The 21,865-nt window shown below is 31.8% G+C and overlaps 1 protein-coding gene across 5 annotated transcripts in view; it reads left to right on the top strand.

Moving 5' to 3' along the window:
* Window positions 1-21,865, top strand: part of LOC114328948 (echinoderm microtubule-associated protein-like 2) — a 128,903-nt gene that overhangs the window by 76,278 nt on the left and 30,760 nt on the right. For 2 of the 5 annotated variants that reach the window (XM_028277935.2, XM_028277938.2), the window contains exons 3-4: window positions 14,442-14,768; window positions 19,323-19,539. In XM_028277935.2, coding sequence (XP_028133736.1) covers window positions 14,442-14,768; window positions 19,323-19,539 — 544 coding nt within the window. Of the gene's footprint in view, window positions 1-14,226; window positions 14,386-14,441; window positions 14,769-19,322; window positions 19,540-21,865 lie in introns of those variants that run through there. The other 3 variants (XM_028277937.2, XM_028277939.2, XM_028277936.2) reach the window with 2 other exon arrangements.

Below are 21,865 nucleotides of genomic sequence, written 5' to 3' on the forward strand. Positions count from 1 at the left end.
AAAAAGTTCTACTCGAGAAGTGGGTGCTTCATTTTTTATTAAACAAATGAACAGCGAAGTTAGATGTTTTTTAAATAACTCCGAAAATATAATTTTTAGAAAAAAACTGACTTAAACATTTAAAAATTCAGAAAATTTTACAAAAAAAACCTTTTATAAAGATTTTTCTGAAATTAAATCTCTAGCTTCTGTAATTTTTTATTTATAACGCTAAAGTCACCCCTCTCACACACATTGGCGCACTGTAAACTAGCGTTGGAAGAAGTGCACGGTTGAGTTTTTTTAATGTAATTCTTTAACTAATGGATCAAAAGAAATTTTACAAATTGGACATGAAAGAAAATGAAATAAGCTATCTTATGGTTGTAATAAAAAGAAATAAAATGTTTGGACATGAGTACGGTGTGGGCGGAACGTGAGCCTTACATGAATTTTGTTTAAAAATGATTTAAAAATGTGTAACTAATACAATGTTACTTATAAAACTCTCAATTTTGCACAACTTACCTTTCAAGCACCTTACTAAAAGATGTTTCATTAAAAAAAATCTCAAAAAATTAATTCAAATAATACGATGTCTCAAAAAATGTAATTTTTGAAAACTTCGTAGTTTTACAGAATTCCCACCACTTTAAGACAGTATTACTCAAGTTTGAATAAATCTAATACAATTTTTTTGATATTTTTTTAAAGCTTAGGATGTAATGTTTAAAAAACACTGAATTATTTTAGTTTAAAAATGAAATAAAGAATTTCTTTTTAAGAAAACTAAGAAATATAACAAAAATGTAATACAAAAACCGAAAATTACCAGCTGAAAAAATGTATAGGTATACATAGTGATCAAAACTTTTTTCTGTAAAACTTACCTAAAATACATTTAATAATAAGCTTCAACAATAATAAATGTTCAACAAAAACTTTTTTTTTTAGTTCTTATAGGTACAGTATGTCTGCGTAACTTGGACCCTTTTGATAACTTTTTTAATATCAGTTTTACGAAAAAAAGTTATTCTTTATAAAATACTCTGCATCGTATATAACATAAGATGCAACCATCGTATATCAAATTTTGTTAATTTTGTACGAGGTATGTCAAAAAATACGAATTTCACTCAAGAGTAAAGTACCTTTATATTTCACAATATCGAAAATTTCTATAAAGAAAAGTTGTTTGGAATTAAAAACTATGTTCCAATATGTAATTATATCCTTCTAATCGAAAATTTGTTTTTTTTTTAATATTTTATAAAATTTTATGAAGACAGTTATTCGTCATAAATAGCTATGCATGGTCTAACACTTAATATGCAAATATAAAATATTATATTTTATCAATATTATTCTCATTGTTTCGGACAAGACTGTTTGAATTGTCCCGTTTTAAATGAACAAGAAATTGAAGAAAGCGAAGATGTCAGCGTAGTTGGAGGTGATATTGAAGAAATAGATTTTGAATAATTTGTTCTTTTTTTCTAATAAATTTTAATTTTTAATATTATTGTGAAAATTATTTGTTTAACCTTTTTTTTAAGAATGAAATTCCATATTTGTTTGATTGGATTCTACTTGTTTTTCATTTAAATATCCGCCATTTTGGATCCGCCATTTTGAAATTTAAATTTTTAATCTTTAATTCAGATTCAACAACCTGTTAAAAATAAAGACAATAAATGTTTTAGAAAAATGTTCTTTTTTATGTTCTTTTTAGACAATCCGCATTTTGGATCCGCCATTTTATAGTTTATAATGTTAACATTTAAGTTAGGTTTATCAAAGCTCTCAAAAATAAATATATGTATAAATAAATACATTTTGTAAAGAAATTATGATTTTACAACTATTTTTTAAGTTATCCGCCATTTTGGATCTGCCATTTTATAATTTAAATTATCAAAATTTGATTCAGGTTCAGCAACCTCTCAAAAATATCCACATATATGTAAACAAACACGTTTTATAAAAAAAAATCGGATTTTACAACTACATCAACTACTTTTTAAGGATTTTTAGGAAAAAATCCTCCATTTTGAATCCGCCATTTTGAATTTGCAAATTGTAATGTCAGATTCGGGTTCAGCATAATCAAAACTAAAATAAAAGCATTTTTTATCAAAATAAAATGTTGAATTCACCGATATTCTTAACATTACTTATACAAAACAATTGTTATTGTTTAAACAATTAATAAACAATTAGCGGCGAAATTTGTGAATAGAACTTTTTACTTTAACATATTTATAAACTAACAAAAAAAGTTTTAGAAAAATATAACCTTGTTTGATTTTTTCCGAAACATTGTATCTTTTCGTTCTAATTGCACTCCCCTATACTGTTTACATTGAATATTAATGGAGACATAATACGTCCCTGTCTAACTCCTCTCTTCAATTTCTGAACTGGGTTCGCTACCTATTACAAGTTGTGCGCTTTGATTCCAGTAAAGTTTTGTTATTATTCTTCAGCCCCTTTTGTCTATGTTTATTGTCTAGAATTTGGACTAATTTTTATGTCTTGCTTTGGCAAATACTTTTTCAAAATAAACCTAACAAACATGCACATCTTTGAGCTATCACATTAAAAGCAAATAACGCCTCTCTGGTTCGTGTTCGTAGTCCGTTTCTGAACCCAAACTGACTACCATCTATTCCCTCCTCCAGTTTTTTGGCTGGTCTGCATCTCACTAAAATATGAGATGCTGTTGAACTCGGATTCACTGAGTTTTTTGTTGTTAAAAGGATTTCCCGTCTGCTAGTTTTCTTACTAGGAACCACGCTTTCCTACTTTGTCAGTTTGTTTGGTAAGTTTGGTCTTCTACAGTCCCATTCCTCTATTATTATATTGTTGTATGTAGACTACGAATAAACTGCTTTGCATTTTTTTTAACTAAAATTTCGCTGAAATTCTGGTATAATGTATAATCTCACTATTTGGAGACCAGCATTGATTTACTCTTATCTATATTCTATTGGCTTTACTATATCTATATCCTCCTAAATTGATTTGCAATTAATTTTTTTAACAGGAATTTCGAAATTTTGGTAAAATATCTCACTGTTTTGAGACAAGCAGGGATTTACTCTTATCATGATTTACATCTTAATCATGACATTGATCTTATTAGGGAATTTCTATTCCGATCTCTATAAGTGTTCGATGCTGGTTATGCATAAATAAAATGACTAGTGTTGTAGTAGTAGTTAATTGAGACAAAGCATAAAGCTTCTCCATTTCTTTTCATTTGTCTCGATTTTGTGTCACGGTTTGGTGCCATGTGCCATTACTGAGTTTGGTATATTTTATTCCTGTTTTACCTAGTACAGGTCTTAAGCGTTTTTAATCTGTTTTTTTATTAATTTTCCAGGTTTTATTTATTTTTGAAACTGCCTCACATTCTTTTTTGCTCGTATGTATGTTTTCTTCTTGTATTCTATTAAAATGTTTGTTGTATAAGTAGTGTGACCAACTAGCCCGAAAAATCCGGGACATGGCCCGAATTACGAAGTCGCGTCCCGGACAAGGCTTCCGGGCCATCCGATTTTTCAACGTTTCGGTAAAATTTCATTTTGAAATTTTTAATACATCATTCTTCAAAGAATTCACATCAAATTGAATTGGTGGGATGAAAAAAAGTCGACAATTTCTAGACTGTTATACTAATACCACATCCAAAACGCATGCATTTTATATCGTATTATAGTTCTACGAAAACTCAAACTCATGACTTTTTCCGGTTTCTGTATTTTAATTATTATCGTCTTCTGAAAAGACGATTTAAAAACGAATATCATATAATGATAATTATATTTTAACCCAAGGTTTAATTTACATGGAAATCCAACATAGTTGATTTTCTAATTTTTCGTTTTTTGAGAACGATTTCCGGATTGGAAGTCGAAACGTCAAAAACTAACAAAAATGTAATTATCATTACAACCCATTCCATCAAAAAAATTTTTGTCAACATAAAAATGTTAAATAATCAATAAAATGATGATATAGTTTTATATTTAAAAAAAATGGCCCGATTTTCATTGAAAAGTCCCGGATTGTAGGTAGTTTTTTCAGTCTTGTCACGAATTCGACTAAATTGGAGTTGGTCACACTATGTATAAGGAATGTAGGCTCTTTGCTTTCCTGTGAACTACCTACTCTATAACATAGATTCCCAATTTGATGTATGAAAAATAGGCGATAATCACAGTTTAATCTTAGCTCGTTTATTGTTGGTAAAAAGGACAAAAATGTTTCGGGGCTTACAATTTTTTTCCCATCATCAGGCCACCAAAACAAAAGTTTTTTGTAACTGATATCTTGTATGTAGTTTTGTTTTTCTATCAAACAAAAACATTTGTTTTTCTATAAAAAAAAACTTCTGTATTGGTAGCCTGATTATGGGACAAAAATTGTAAGTCCTGAAACCGGTGGTAGCCTTTTTACCAACAATAAACAAACTAAAATTGTGAGTATTGACCTTTTTTCATCACCAAATCGTATTATGCACTCACACTGGCAACTTTTTCATCATAGATTCCCAAATTGATCTGTATAGACCCCTAGGGGCCACACCTTTAGAAAAATTGAAAGAAATGATATTAAAATAATGAAAACATGAATTTTCTTAAAATGAAGATCACTACTTGTAGATTCCTAACATACTTGGAGAACATTGCGAATACTATGTATTCTAAGAAATGGAGCAAAGGTCACGTTTTATTGATAATTGAATTAAAAAATTAATTAAACCAAGTCATATAAACTTATTTGTTCATTTTTATAGCTTGATTATTGTATATTAATAGCGACTGTTCTAATTGGTATAATTATCGAATTATCTGTTTTATTTCAGTGGTAACTTATATTTCTATTTGCATTTTTATGACTTTATGACCAATCAAATCAAATCGTGTGTATTTCCTAATGGTAGATTTTTAATGAAAAGATGATTTTACTTTCTGTTTGTCGAATATTATGGGTATTTGTGATTTGCTCGATTAATTTAGCCTATTTCCTCTACTTCCACGGGAAGTACTAAAATGTCCACAAATCTGGTCCATTATTGATCGAACGGATCTAAAGCCTTGACAACACATGTGTAACCAACACAAACAGAAGCACATACATATACTTTGGACATAAGATACAAATTGGAAAGAACAACCAAACGCACGAGATACAGCGCAGAATAGGTTTGGGCTGCGCTGCGTTTGGTAAGCTACGTGAAATGATATGCCCATATATCTGAAGAGAAAAGTGTATGAACAGTGCGTATTGCCGGTGATAACATACGGAGCAGAGACCCTAACGTTAACGGAAAGGTCAGCAGAAAATCTAAGAGTGACCCAGAGGGCCATGAAGAGAGCTATGCTAGGAATATGAAGGAGAGACAGGATACCAAATAATACCATTAGCCAAAGAATAAAAATCAAAAATATACTAGAACATGTAGCCAAAAAGAAATAGAGATGGACAGGTCATGTGGCAAGAACATCAACCGACAGGTGAACTAGAAAACAAACGAAGCAGAGGTCGATCACCAACGCGCTGGTGTGACTATAAAGAGAACTGCCGGGAACTAGATAGTAGCTCAAGACAGGGAGACGTGAAGAAACTTAGAGGCGGCCTATGTTCAGCAGTGGACGATAACGGCTAGATGATGATGATGATGTCATTATTGGATAATAAAAGTTGCATTCTAATAGAAGTTGGTGTAGTAACGGTGCTTTTCAGTTGTGTAATTGAAAATTGTATGGTGTGCTACGATGAGTTGTTGCGGCAAGCAGCTTAGTAGAGCGACCAGTAGCAGTATACTATATTATCTAGTATACAGTATACTTTAACTACTGATGTTTACTATAGTTTACTATTAGAGCAGCGTTTCCCAACCGGTGGGTCGCGACCCACTAGTGGGTCGCGGACAGATTTTAGGTGGGTCGCGGCGTGGCTCTTACAGTAGCTGAGTAGCGAACAGAGTACAGAATAGCGTATCATCAATATCATCATGGGTGAGGGATGGGTCACGAATATGAAAAAACATCAAAAGGTGGGTCGCCAGACATAAAAGGTTGGGAACCACTGTATTAGAGGCATCTATTACTCTGCTTGATAATGCATTGTTAGCCAAGGGATTTGCTATTATGTTACCCTTTATCCCGGATCTAAACAATGAAAACATCCCTTCCAAGATTTGAAACATTGCCATGCAATTAAAATCTCTATTTCAAGATGGGTTAATTGATTGGATTTATTTTTACCCATTTGAAATAAATGTGGAAACGTTGAATTACTATGTACTATGTTTGTCTGTTCGTTTGTAAACACAACACCTCCGTCAGCCGTCATTAGACCTGATAGAATTCCTAGATATTTTATTTCCATTACTTCTTCAGTACTAATTCCATCGACTTTCACATTATTTATCACAAGAGTCATCAAATTCACAGCTTCAATCAAACTATTTAGAATTAGTAAATATAATAAGAGCTTTAGTTTAAAATTGCCATGTTTTCCATTGATTTCCATCAATTCACAATCACCCCATATATTATACTGATCACAATTTCTCTATTAATCTTGCATCTATCTCTGTAATTAATCATTTACATATAGTGAACCTCTTATCTATATAACAATCAGAACTATTGAACCGACAACAATTTATAGAATTGACCTAAAAATTTGTTTTGATGACTCAAATAAAAACAACGGCTAGTTTTCTAGGACTAGACTAGAGGTAAGTACAATAAGATATGAATGCTGAATCGTGACCCGGAACGTTTGAGTCAATCATTGAAAAAAAAAACTCTTAATAAGTATTATTTGGTTCATGAGATGTTTGTTCTGCAAATCACAAGATGAACTAGTTTTAGAAATTCATCAGCTCGTTATAAGATATTTTTATTTGGAACAGATATTTGAAGTAATAGACTATGAACTGGAATCTGTGAATTTTTGAATACGAGTCAACTGGTCAACTAGTCAACTGGTCTTGTCAAATGGTTTGCCACCATGTCCCGTTCCATGTATCCAACTAAGCATTTCTTTTTCTAAGGCCCTACATTCATTGGCGGGAATTTAAAAATCATTAGAATTTTCCTCTCACACAAAACGCCAATTGTTGTACTTTGACTTTTGACTTCGCCCAAGCTACTCTATCTAATCCTGGAAAGGGTGGAACAGTTTAGATATCTGGGTAGCTGGATTGACTGCAGGGTTGAAGGTGATGAGGAAATTTCGACCAGAATAGAACTTGGCGTTCTGTATTGCGCAGTAGAAGTCTGTCATTGACCACACGTCTATAAGAGTATTGAAGTGCTACGTTTGGTCTGTTTTGTTCTATGGATGTGAAACTTGGACAACAAAAATGAAGAATCTCAACAAATTAGAAGCGTTCGAGTTGTGGTGTTACCGTCGCATGCTCAGAATCCCGTGGACAGCATACATATCCAAAGAACGTGTGCTGGAGACCATGCACAAACAGCGAGAATTGATCAACGTCATAAAAATGAGAAAGGTTCAATACTTGGGTCATATAATGAAAGGACCTAAATATCGCTTACTCCGGTTGATCATTCAGGGCAAAATCGAATGAAAACGCTGGGTTGGAAGGTTGGAAGAAAACAACTGTCCTGGCTGCGTAACATTAGACAATGGACAGGTCGAACGGTCGAGGAATTGTTTCGAGGAATGATATTGTTAATACGACGATAGCCAAACCCGTGTTGAGCTGTCCCCCCCCCCCACTTGCCAAAATTAAAAAACAAATAGCCCTGATTTATGAGCTATTTATGAGCTTTCATATTCCGCAAATTAAAAATTTTGAGCTCGTTCCACTGAGCAGGAATTTAATATTTTAGTGGGGGGATATTGAATCGATTTTTGCGGCAGAATTAGGAGCTATTTATGAGCTCTTGAAATGATATAGTTTAGATTTTTGAGCTCATCCCCTTCACCCCCAAACAACCCTTTAATTGATTTTACTTAAGAGAAACATGCTGAAAAAATTAAAATATATCGTATCACGGATATTATTCCAATAGCTTATATATCCTAAGAATAAACTCTTAAATCATGCGCATTTCGATTATTGAGTTACAACCCCTTCGCAAGAAAACCACCCCATTTTCCAGGCTTAAGAGAGAGTTGTACTTAAAATGCATTAAATTAATTATTTGGCGGCTAAATATCGTTTAATAATTTATGAGCTCCAAAAATACGCGCCATTAGGTCATTAAATTGCAATTTCTTTTGTACAGTGCAGTCACTGAAGGTAAAAATCAACTATTACCTTCAATTTCGGTGAACCTTCATCGATTTTCACGAATATTGGTGAGTGGTTAGAGGATACCCCAAGAAACAAAGGTGACATGGTGCCATTTTGCGCCTTTATCCTGGGGGTAGATACCACCCCTTCTCGGAGGTGAAAATTATTTTATTAAAAATAACTCCACAAATCGATAGAAGGACAAATTGTAAGCAGAATTTGTTATATAAAGTTATTAAAATAAATCAATACTTTTTGAGTTATTAAAGATCAAAGATTTTAATTATTCGTGAAAAAATGCATATTTTAAAGCGGTTTTTCGTAAATCATTGAAAAATTGTAAGTTTTTACAAAAAAGTTAATAGAAGTTAAATTCGTATAGCTTATATTCTAAGAATAAACTCTTAAATCACGCCCATTTTGATTTTTGAGCTACAGCCCCTTCGCAAGAAAACCGCCCTATCTTCCCGGCTTAAGAGAGAATTTTACTTAAAATTAATTAAATTAATTATTTGGCGACTACATATCGTTTAATAATTTATGAGCTCGCAAAATACACGCATTTCAATTATTATTGAATTGCAATTTTCTTTCTATAGTGCAGTCACTGAAGGTAAAAATCAACTATGACCTTCGATTTCGGTGAACCACCATTCATTTTCACGAAAATTGGTGAGTGTATAGACTAGTATAGAGGATACCTCAACAAACAAAAGTAACATGGTACCAACTTGCGGTTTTAGCCTGGGGTAGATATCACCCCTTCTCGGGGGTGAAAATTGCTTTATTAAAAATAACCCCACAAATCGATAGAGGGACAAATTCTAAGCAAAATTTGTATATAATGTTATTAAAATAAATGAATACTTTTTGAGTTAATAAAGATCAAATATTTTAATTTTTGTGAAAAAAAATGCATGTTTTAAAGCGATTTTTCATAAATAACTCAAAAATTGTAAATTTTTACAAAAAAGTTTTCATCACTAAAATTGAAGCTAATGAAAAATATAATAAATTCCTCACTTGAAAAAACATTTAATGTTACTTAATTTAAAGTAAGTTATAGGTAATTGAATGTATGTAGGTATATTTTTTTTCTGCGAGTATTCAAATCTAAGGATCCAAGCTTAAATAACGGAAAAGCGATGCATTTGATAACACTTACTAAATACTTGTCAAAGTACTTAGAAATACCTATCAAATGAGCTCCGGAAGAAGTTGATAGCATCAAAATTTATACTCCAAAAATTTTTCCAAAAAAATGATATTGTTTTTTTTTGGAATAACTTAATTTTTATGATATCAGGCACATCCAACTATTTGAAAGTTAATTTCAAGAGCTATAAAACTGTATTACATTTAATCTTTCAAATACTTTATTTTTTTAAGATAATAGGTTTAAAGGCTCCAGTTACATTGTTCCCGCAGTAAAATTTAGGCTTAAACGTTTCTATCTTGGTTATTTTGATTCATACAGAAAACACAAGTAAAATCTTTGCTAATAAAAAAACTCAATTTTCGTTACCTATCTAGAATTTTTTACGTGTAGCGAGTATTGTTGGAGTGATTATCAAAAGCAAATAATTTACGAAAAGTTGAAAAATTTTGATTTTTTTAAATCATCATCATCCAGCCTCAAAAGTCCACTGCTGAACATAGGCCTCCTCCCCTCGTTTCCAACCCCATTTATCCTGCGCCGCCCTCATCCAGTTTTTATTTACCTTTCTTAAGTCGTCAGTCCATCTTGTAGGCGGTCGACCGACGCTTCTCTTGGCCTCCATCGTCCATCGCCCATCTGTCATTCTGGCTACGTGTCCTGCCCATCTCCACTTCAACCTGGCTATCCTCTCGATGACGTCAGTCAGTTTTTTAAATCATAATATATATATATATATATATATATATATATATATATATATATATATATATATATCAAACAGATGAAATAGAGAATGTGGAAAAATCCCCTTACGAACAATTCACACATCCACCATTTCGGGTTGGGAAAAATTTTTCGAATAGAATCAAAGATCCAAACACCAGTTCTTAGAAATGTGTTTCGCCCTCTTCAACCTCTCTGGGCTTATCAATAAAGATGAGAGGTTGAATATCTTTAGACACATTCCAATCAAAAAACAACATTCGAGACCTAGACATAGAAGGTGCGTAAATCTACGGCAAGTCCGTATATTTATATATATATATATATATATATATATATATATATATATATATATATATATATATATATATATATATATATATATTTAAAATATGCATTCTAAATCGGTAAAAATGTTTAAGGTCATTATTTATGCTAAAGTAAAGAAAGTCTTACAGAGATTACTAAAGATTTTAATTTTTGTGAAAATGGCGTTCGTTTTATTTTTCACTTTTTACTAGAAATTTGAAAGGGTCCTATTATTTTCATGTCCACTTGCTTAATTTTGATGATATCAACTTCTGTCGGTGCTCATTTAATAGGTATTTCTGACTACTTTGACAAATTATATATTCAGTATATTTTATAAAATGCATAGTTTTCCTGTTAATTAGGCTTGAATAATTAGATTTGAGTACTCGCCGAAACAAAAAATACATTTAATTAGATACCTATAAGTCACTATGAATTAATAATAAATGGTTTTTCAAAGCTTTAATTTTGGTAATGATAACTTTTTATAAAAACTTACCATTTTTAAGTGATTTGCGAAAAACCGCTTTAAAGCATGCATTTTTTCACAAAAAATCGAAATTTTTGATCTTTAATAACTCAAAAAGTATTGATTTATTTTAATAACTTTATATAACAAATTCTGCTTATAATTTGTCCTTCTATCGATTTGTGGAGTTATTTTTAATAAAATAATTTTCACCCCCGAGAAGGGGTGGTAACCACCCTCAGGGTAAAGGCGCAAGGTGGCACCATGTCACCTTTGTTTGTTGGGGTATCCTCTAACCACTTAAAATTTTTCGTGAAAATCGATGAAGGTTCACCGAAATTGAAGGTAATAGTTGATTTTTACCTTCAGTGACTGCACTATACAAAAGAAATTGCAATTTAATGACCTAATGGCGCGTATTTTGGGAGCTCATAAATTATTAAACGATATTTAGTCGCCAAATAATTAATTTAATGCATTTTAAGTACAACTCTCTCTTAAGCCTGGAAAATGGGGTGGTTTTCTTGCGAAGGGGTTGTAGCTCAATAATCGAAATGCACATGATTTAAGAGTTTACTCAGCCCCCCCCCCTAAAATATTAAATTCCTACTCAGTGGAACGATCTCAAAATTTTGAATTTGCGGAATATGAAAGCTCATAAATAGCTCATAAATCAGGGCTATTTGTTTTTTAATTTTTGCAAGTGGGGGGGAGGCAGCTCAACACGGGTGATAGCCAACGCTTGCAAACAAGCACGGCACACGAAGAAGAAGAAGCTACGGTAACATAACTACACTATTATCTCTATTGTTTCTTATTTCTGTACACTTTTCTTATTTTGAAATTTACGTGAAATTTCAAAGTGAAATTGAAATTATAACCGACTATTTTGTGTAATTTTCTTTTTATAAACTGTGCCAATGAAATCATAATAGGCGAGCGGGAGATACCCCTAAAATGACCAGGTACTGACCACGGAGAGGTGAATGGCTAATTTTATTCATACTTTATATTTTTGAAGGTGCTGAAAACGAAAATGAGGTTTATTTTGAATTTTATGTGGGGGAACATTGTCAATAAAAATAAAAAAAAAGAAATCACGTTATTTGCGTTTACCTCGCTACAACTCTGTTCCTTTTTAATATTTTTTTCTGGAATTTTTACAGTATATATTTCTCACCTTTCTTAAGAGAATGGTACTTACTTCAAGCTTTCAGTCTTATTTTATTAAAAGTTATGAATTTTTTAAAGTGAAAGATGCAAATTTCTGAATTGCAAAGTTCAATCGCAAAAGTTGAGCGACGAAGTTTGAAATTTAGCTTTTTAATCACGTGTATGTTAAAGTATAGAGTACAAAGAAGTTTTTTGGAAAGTTTTAGATCAAAATGTTTTATAGAAAAAAAAATTGTGAAACTTTTAATATCAACGTTATAAATCCCCAAAATAACGCTTATTTTTCGAGATACTGAACATAGTGACCATGGGTGGTGAATGGGTAATTTTACTCTTACTTTATGTTTTTGATGGTACTGAATACGAAAATGAGGTTTATTTTGAATTTTAAGTGAAGAAATATTGTCAAAATCGCAGTTTTACTCGCTACAACTCTGTTCTATTCTAATATTTTTTTCTGAAATTTCTACAGCTTATATAAAGCTGGAAGCAAATAAAGGGCCTATTAGAAATATCTCGAGAACTAAAGGCAACAGAATCATGAAAATTTGAATTAAGGGGTTTTGAAGAGTCATCTGCTTAATGAAAATATTTTCATCTATTTGCTACTTCCGGTATATTTTTACATTTTTGGATTCTCTTCGATGTCTTCTTTCTTAAAATATGAGCTTTTGTAATGTTATACAGGGTATTTTAAAAGATAATTACATTTTTTTAATTATTTCGTAGCAATATTCACACCCTGTAGAATTGTAGTAGTTTGACATTCTACTTACGTTCAAATGATTTTTAATATAGTCTAATATTGTTAAGAATCATTAGTATAGCTAAATTTTTAATTTTAGTATACAGGGTTGGTCGAAACTCGGAATGAGTATTTTGAAAGCAGTTAGGTATAGGGAATACTTATAAAATATAAAAGTACCATAAAATATTATTTCATTACAATACTAAAATACAGGGTGTTCCATTTAAGAAAACTCAGAAAATATTCATTCCGAGTTTCGAATAACCCTGTATACTAAAATTTCAAAATTAACTATACTAATGATCCTTAACAATAGTAGACTATATTAAAAATCACTTGAATGTAAGCAGAGTTTTTAATGTCAAACTATTACAATTCTACAGGGTGTGAATGTTGCTACGAAATTAATAAAAAAAACGTAAATATCTTTTAAAACACCCTGTATAATATTACAAAATCTCATATTTTAAGAAAGAAGATATTGAGGAGAATCCAAAAATGTAAAAATATACAGGGTGTCCCATTAAAAAAAAACGAAGTTATAAGCCACTTCCGGTATAACCGGAAGTTGCAAAGAGATAAAAATATTTTCATTTAATAGATCATCCTTCAAAACCCCTTTTTTCCAATTTTCATGATTCTGTTGTCTTTAGTTCTCGAGATATTTCTAATAGGCCAGTTATCTGCCTCACCCTATATAGTAGTCTTTTAGTATTTTCTTCATAAAAGTTATGAATTTAAAAAAATCAAAGGTGCAGATTCGTGAATTGCAAAGTTAAATCGCAAAAATTAAGTGACAAAATTGAAAATTTATCTATTTGATTACGTTTATGTTAAACCATAGAGTTCAAAGAAGTTTTATGGGGAGTTTTATCGTTCACACAACTTCGTCACACAACTTTTGCGATTAAACTTTGCAATGCACAAATCCGCACCTTTTCCTTTGAAAAATTCATAACCTTTATCAAAATAAGAATAAAAGCTTGAAATAGGTACCGTTGTCTTCAGAAATGTTAGAGCTATATACTGTAAAAATTTCAGAAAAAAATATTAGAAGGGAACAGAGTTGTAGCGAGGTAAACGCAAAAAATCGTGATTTCTTTTTTTTATTTTTATTTTAAAATTGCGATTTTGACAATGTTCCCCCACATAAAATTCAAAATAAACTTAATTTTCGTTTTCAGCACCCTCGAAAATATAAAGTATGAATAAAAGTAGCTATTCACCCCTCCGTGGTCAGTATCTCGAAAACTAAGCGCTTTTTTGAGGGTGTCCCCGTCCCGCTCGTGTATAACGAATTGTTAGTTCTATGACTGGTTTACAATTTTGACATTTCTCCTTGTTTGACAAAAGCAATGGTATAGGTTATTATTCCTATCATTTCATTTTCACCACATCATCAATCACCATAATGTAAAATTCTTAATTCCATCGGTATAATATGCAGAAATTCTAGTTAGTCTTGTTTGGATACCCACAAAAACAAACATCATTTCAGTAGATGCCTTGCAGGTCTCAGATTCCTAGACCAACAAGACGTAAGTCAGACAACTTATTAAATTCAGACAACTGAGGACTCCTTTTAATATTTCAGATGAGCTTCTGGACCCCGAGAATCACGTCTACAATGACAGGATCGCTGAGTTGGAGCGCAAGGTGAGCGAACAGCAAGATGAACTTGTTTGTCTCAAAGCTACGCTTGCTGAGGCACTGCGCAGACTCAACAGTCTCGAAGTAAACCACCATTCCTCGAGAATACCGCAGATTCCATCGGCTTCATCGACACCTACCCGGTTAAACAACACTAATAAAGATGATTACAATAAACAGACTTATTCTACTTCTAAGTTGGAGAGCCAGAGGAAGACTTTTGTGGGATCTTCTTTACCTCAGAGAAAGCAAGTTCATTATCGTTCCACAGGTAAGTTTTTTAGTGGTGTTTTCTTTCATGCATCTTTTTTCCCTCCATTTTCGTTACAGTAAATATGTAGTCCATATGCTTTCCTGCTCCATTTCTCTAAAGACCTTTACTTACTCCGTGGCGCTACAAGCCTTCGTGGGTTTTAGCCAACTCGACAACATGCCTCTATTCCTCTCTGTATTGAGCAATCTCCATCCAATTCTCCACGCCCATAGTCTTAATGTATCCTGCTATTTTATCTCGCCACCAGAGTCGAGGGAGTCCACGTGGTCTTCTTCCAGTTGGGACTTATTCTTGACATACCAGCCTTACTAGTCTTTCGTCAGAATATATTCCTGCCCATTGGAGTCTTGTGAACTTTATATCCTTTATTATGTTAGTACCTCAATATGTTCATCGAACTCTTTTTTTCTTTTTCTTCATGTACCATGTCTTTTCAGAACGTTGGTTACCATAAATATTAGTTACCATTGCCTAAATAGCATGCTTGTATCAACACAATACCAATCTCGCAAATTCTTCAACCATGAGGTTCTTCTTCGTCCTGGACTGCGTTTGCCTCCTATTTTTCCTTGCATGGTATTTTGTAGCAACCTATATTTGGGATCTCTCATTACATGTCCGAAATACTCCAGCTTTCGAAACTTTTAAAATTCTTCTATAGCACCACATTTCGAAAGCCTCAAGGCGATTTAGATCGATTTTATTCACAGTCCAGGACTCGATACCATAAAGTAAGACCGAGAACACGTAGCAGTGAAGTAGGCGGATCCTCAATGCCAATTTTAGGTCTCTGTTACATAACACCTTGGACATCCTTCTAAAAGTGGCTCTAGCCTGCTCTATCCTAGATCTAATTTCGCCGTGACTTTCTGCGTTACAATTTAATTGCTGTCCAAGGTAAACGATTTTATCAACTTGCTCAAGCTTGGTATTATTTACATATATAGACGGTTTTATAATATGCTGTTGTTTACTTATTACGAGTATTTTGGTTTTCCGTATGTTCAGATCCAGACCTGCCTCCCTACAACTCTCAACGACACTATCAAGTAGTGTTTGCAGATCTTCTTGAGTAGAAGCTAGGAGTACTGTATCGTCCGCATATCGCAAATTATTGATGACTTCACCGTTCACAAGTATTCCTTCTTGTTTTTCAGAAACTGCTTTTCTGAAAATTCTTTCGGAGTAAACGTTGAAAAGCAGGGGTGACAAGAGGTATCCCTGCCGTACTCCTCTTTTAATATTAAGAGCCTGTGATTCCACACCATCTAGTAAAATGTCTTTTAGAGCTTCGATCAATATAGAGTGCTTAACACGATCAAATGCCTTTTGGAAGTCAATAAAACAACAGTATATGTCTACAGATATATCTCGACATCTTTGAGCAAGTACGTTCATTCCAAACAGTGCTTCTCTCGTTCCAAGCCCGTTACGGAAACCAAACTGTGTGTCATCCAGGTATTCCTCGCATATATTGTATGTAGATACGACCATGTATTACCTTCAGAAAAATTTTCAATAAATGGTTTAACAAACTGATGGTTCTATAATCAGCACAGGTTTTTGCTGTTGTCTTCTTAGATAGAGCTATAAACAGTGAATTAGACCAATAGTCTAGTAAAATAAAATTTCACTACATGTAAAACAAAATGTAAATTCGTACAGTTTGAAACAAATTTTATATCGAAGTTTAGGTGGGTACAAAAGATATTTTCAAGAAAGTATCCAAATCACACAAGGGGATCATTCTTTAAATAATTAAAAAGGGGTAATTTTTGCAAAAAAATTACTTTTTTAACTGCTGAGGTCATTCAATTACTAATAAAGGTATATAGGATTATTTGCTGCACAGTTGAATGGTAAATCTTTCACATACAACTTACTAAATTAAATTTGACCCCCTATTTATTTAAATAATTATACATGAAACTTTAAAAACAAATTTGCAAAAAATTATTTTTAGCGTTTTAAATAAGCACTATAAAATATCTTGTTTTACAGGAGAAGTTGCACTATGTTATCAGTATTAAACAAAAAAAAATTGGTCCAAAAATATTTAATATTTTTTGAGATATTGAATTTGTTTATTAAATGTTACTCTATTTTCAATTGCAAAAACGCGGTTGTTGCCAAAGAAATATTCACCTGTATTAAATCTTATTAGTTTTATTTTTATGTATATTTTCGATAAATGTATTGATAAATTCAAATTTCAATTAAACTTCCCCCTAAAATGACATTTGAAAATTATTCAAATTTGTTTATAATTTGTTTTTTTAATAACGTCGCGGGGATTAAATATTTTGAAATGCCGTTTCGATAATTGGGTTTCTGGGAATTTTTCACTAATTAACAAATTTTTTTGTCTTTTTTTCCTCTTCTTTTTTTTTCTTGGAGTTATATTACTACGGGTCCTTTTATTGTTAAGTTTCATTAAGAATGTCGAATCTCTAAGTTATAGATTCTAGACCTGAAAATATTAAGATTGGTCTAAAATCACTTAAATAAAATGTGGCTGGTTACTGAGTTACAGGGTGTTTTATTTAAAAATTAAAAATTATTTTTACCAAGTACTTTCAAACTATTTGACGCATCCTTATCATACTTGTCAGAAAGTGTGGGTACTATACAGTCGACTAAATTGTGACAAATAAAAGTTTCTAGCTACTACCAGAGGCGTACGACAGGGGATAGTTAATGGTTTACCCTTTCCAAATTCTACGCCACTGAGGGAATTACTATTTTAGCGAAATTTTTTGATTCTCCAATACTTTATATGTAAATAATATACTCTTTACTGGTAACGATTAAGTCATTAGTTTTCGAGATATTGGACGTTAAAAATGAAAGGGCATAGTTATTTTGATTCATTCATTCATTCATTTTAAACTTCCAATATCTCTCAAACTGATGACTTTATCGATACCAATAAAGTTATTTACATACAAAGTATTGGAGAATCGAAAAATTTCGTTAAAATAGTAATTCACTCAGTGGCGTAGAATTTGGGAATTGTCAATCATTCACTATCCCCTGTCGTACGCCTCTGGCACTAGCTAGAAACGTTTATTAATCACAATTTAGTAGGGTGTATAATAGCCACACTTTCTGCCAAGTATGATAAGGATACGTTAAATAGTTTTAAAGTACTTGGTAACAACAATTTTTAAATTTTTAAATAAAACACCCCGTAACTCAGTAAGTAGCCACATTTTATTTAAGAAATTTTAGTTAAATCCTAATATTTTTAGGTCTACAATCTAGATCTCATAGACTCGACATTCTTAATAAAATTTAACCCTAAAAGGGCCCGTAGTAATATAACTCCAAGGAAAAAAAAGAAGAAGAAAAAAGGACAAAAAAATTGTGTTAATTAGTAAAAAATTCCCAGGAACCCAATTATCGAAACGGAATTTTAAAATACTTAATTCATGCGACGTTATTAAAAAAACAAATTATAAACAAATTTGTATGATTTTCAAATGCCATTTTAGGGGGGAGTTTAACTGAAATTTGAATTTATCCATACAATTATCGAAAATATACATAAAAATAAAAAGAATGAGATCTTAAGCAGGTGAATATTTCTTTGGCAACAACCGCGTTTTTGTAATTGAAAATATAGTAACATTTAAAAAACAACTTCAATATCTCAAAAAATATTAAATATTTTTTGACCAATTTTTTTTGCTTAATACTGGTAACATATCGCAACTTAGTCTGTAAAATAAGATATTTTATAGTGCTTATTTAAAACGCTAAAAATAATTATTTGCGAATTTGTTTTTTAAGTTTTATATACAATTATTTAAATAAATAGGGGGTCATATTTAATTTATTAAGTCTTATGTGAAAGATTTACCCTTCAGCTTTGTAGAAAAAGATCCCATCGATCTTCATTAATAAGTGAATTAGCTCAGCAGTTAAAAAAGTATTTTTTTGCAAAAATGACCCCTTTTTAATTATTTAAACAATGATCCCCTTGTATGATTTGGATACTTTCTTGAAAATATCTTTTGTACCCACCTAAACTTTGATATAAAATTTGTTTTAACCTGTACGAATTTATATTTTGACTTTTTTTTATTTTATTAGGCTACAACCATTAGGTAGTTGTCAGCTGGTATACATGATATTGAAAAACGAAGTTATAGCCTTTAAAACATTGCTATCATTTTTTATAAGCTTGTATATTTCAGGTAGAATTTCATCAGGACCAGTCGCTCTGCCATCTTTTGATGATTATATGGCTTTTATTACCTCAGAGCGTGTTATTAGGGGTCCGTCGCAGTTAGTAATATCGGGAGGTGAACTACTCCTATCGTCTTTTTTAGTTCTTATCTTATATTGTATTGCTGCTTCATCAAGTACAGGCCCAAAGATCTTCCTTGGGACTTTTCTTTCCCAAACACGTAGTCTCTTTTATTTGCCTTTTATCGTCCATGTTTCGGTACCATATAACTACAGGTCATATGATGATTATTTTATATAGTTGTTTCGATTTATAAAGACCTTTGGCTGCTAATTTCTACGAGGATCTATATGTACTAGTTCTTTCTTCAGGTAGCCTGCACAGCGACAGTCATAGCTCGAGCAGCGTGAGCCCAATACCTTCGCCTTCTCCCAGAGCTACACCACAACCTTTGAATACACTCAAAAGAACCACTAGTTCGAGCTCTAGGTCATCTACTAGTAGTTCTTCGTTACATAAGAGATGGAGCTCCACAGGGGATTTTAATCAAGTCAATCAAAATGGTATGGTTTCAAAGTAAGTATTCTGTTAACCATTTGGTAAGCAAATTCTCAGATTGTATCATTTTAATAACGGGAAAAAGTATGGCTTTTGCTTTTCAATGGTCTCAAGAATAATTTATTCAAGTTTTTATAAAATTAATCAGATTGAGTCAGTCAAGAAACTGCATGAATTATCGTAGGCAATTTTTTGCGATCTACGAGTTTTTTAGGGAACAATGTGTTGACGAAACACTGGCATAGTTGGTTCACTCAGCTTTTGAATAATTTGACAGAATCATAATCGGATACATACAACACAAAAATTGCTACCACACCTTATTAATAATTAAAAGTAAGTCACTGTTGCAGACTTCCTTATTAAAAAAAAAAAAGAATAATCATGAATAATAAGATTGTAGATTCAATACTTAATGTTGATTAAAAATTTTCTATTTGTAAATACTAATTTACAAACCACTAAGAAATTCAAAAATAAACACGTCAACTTCTTTTAATTGATGCAGTTTTCGTTGATTAATAAACTGAATGAAGTGCTTTGAAGTGGTATGGACACATTCACATACTTAGGCTCCCTGATGACCAATGCCAACTCCATAACCGAAGAAATCAAACGGAGAATAATTCTGGCAGACAAGTGCTATTTTAGTATGCGTAAATACATAAAAATTAGAAACAAACCAGAAAACAAAAATAACAATATAGGGTACATCCTTAAACTACGTCGTAAAAATTTTGGACTTTTTAATATCCTCCCCCCCCCCTTCCGTCGTAAAGCGTCTTTTACAGTTGATCCCCCTCATGCCAACGTCGCAATTGCAACTCATGACCCCCTTTTTAGTGATTTTTTTTAATTCCATGTTATTTCTGGATTTTTTAAAGTTAGCTATCAAAGTCTATTTACGAATGTATCCAAATCAATATTACTATGTAGCTTATTAATATTCGCGTACTTTTTTCTCTCAATTCACTGTACAACTAATTAGCTTTATTGGGACAAAAGGCAATACTTTTATCGGAGTTCTGATATGCTTTCTTAACTTTATAAATCTTGATACTTATTTTGTTTTGATTTCAATACAATTTCTTTTATTAAGTATAAAAATACAATGTACTAACTAAATAAAATACAATATTTTATTTCTATTCATTCTTGTAGAATTGTTTCACACAGAGTATTCAGTAGATAAATGAACAGTTTAATATTTATTGCTTCCAGACGTTGTTCTGTACAGAAGCGTTTGTTTAAATACATAGAACAATGTTTTATTGTTTGTTATTCTGTGAGTGATAAAAACGAAATGAAAAGTATGTGATAAAAGTAATATACCTACTAATTCATTTAATTCTAAAATAGGGTATATTTTTTATATTCGTGAACATCAAACGACGTCGGATGTGCACTCCCCCTGTCGTATACCGTCGTAATAAGCAAAGACCCCCCCTCCCTCTTTTCAACGACGTAGTTTATGGATGTTCCATATGCATATGGATCGGATACATTATGCACCTTCATCAAGACAGATGAAAACCTCTTGCTCATATTTGAATGAAGAATTCTCAGAGGAGTATTTGGAGGTCTGTATGAAAACGATATTTGCAGCAGGAAATACAAACAGATATCTTTTATAAAAATAGGAAGACTAAGATAAACAGGACAATTAGCAAGAACACAGCAAAACAACCCTCGTAGACGAATCCTCATAACGTCACAGCCAGTGAGAAGAAGATGGAGAGATAGGCCAAAGCAGATGGAAGGATGCTGTAGATGATGATGCTAGAAAAATAGGTGCATGAAACTGGCAACGATTGGCAATGGATAAGGCTGACTGGTGAAATGGACTTGGGATGCTCTAGGCTCTACTAGTGCTTTTGCACCAGTGATGATACTTATGATTTTACTTTAATTTTAAAATTTTACAGAGGTGTAATATAAATATAAATTGGTCACACGGTATATTTACTGTTAATTTTTTAATTATTTATCATAAATTTGTAAATAGAATTTTTAAAGGTGAAAAACTACTAATGAGAATGTAACATAATATTATTATTAAAAGCACTTAAAATTAATTTTATAGAAATACTTTTATATTTTTATGTTTCAAACTTTACGACAACTAATTTGCATGTTATTAGTCTTAACGGAACATATTTTCCATATTTGAATGAAGTCGGAATTTTTTTGTGTTATAAAATAATAACGTGGGTAATAAAAGAATAAAAAAATTAAAGCCAGTCTTATTATAGATTAACAAATTAGCTATAAATGTTTTTATGGCGTAAACAAATGCTATAGAAAATATTTTATTAATCAGTTTGGTTACCTATATGAAAAGTAG

The sequence above is a fragment of the Diabrotica virgifera genome, chromosome 1 (assembly GCF_917563875.1).
Source record: "Diabrotica virgifera virgifera chromosome 1, PGI_DIABVI_V3a".
In the NCBI taxonomy this organism is placed as follows: Eukaryota; Metazoa; Arthropoda; class Insecta; order Coleoptera; family Chrysomelidae; genus Diabrotica; species Diabrotica virgifera.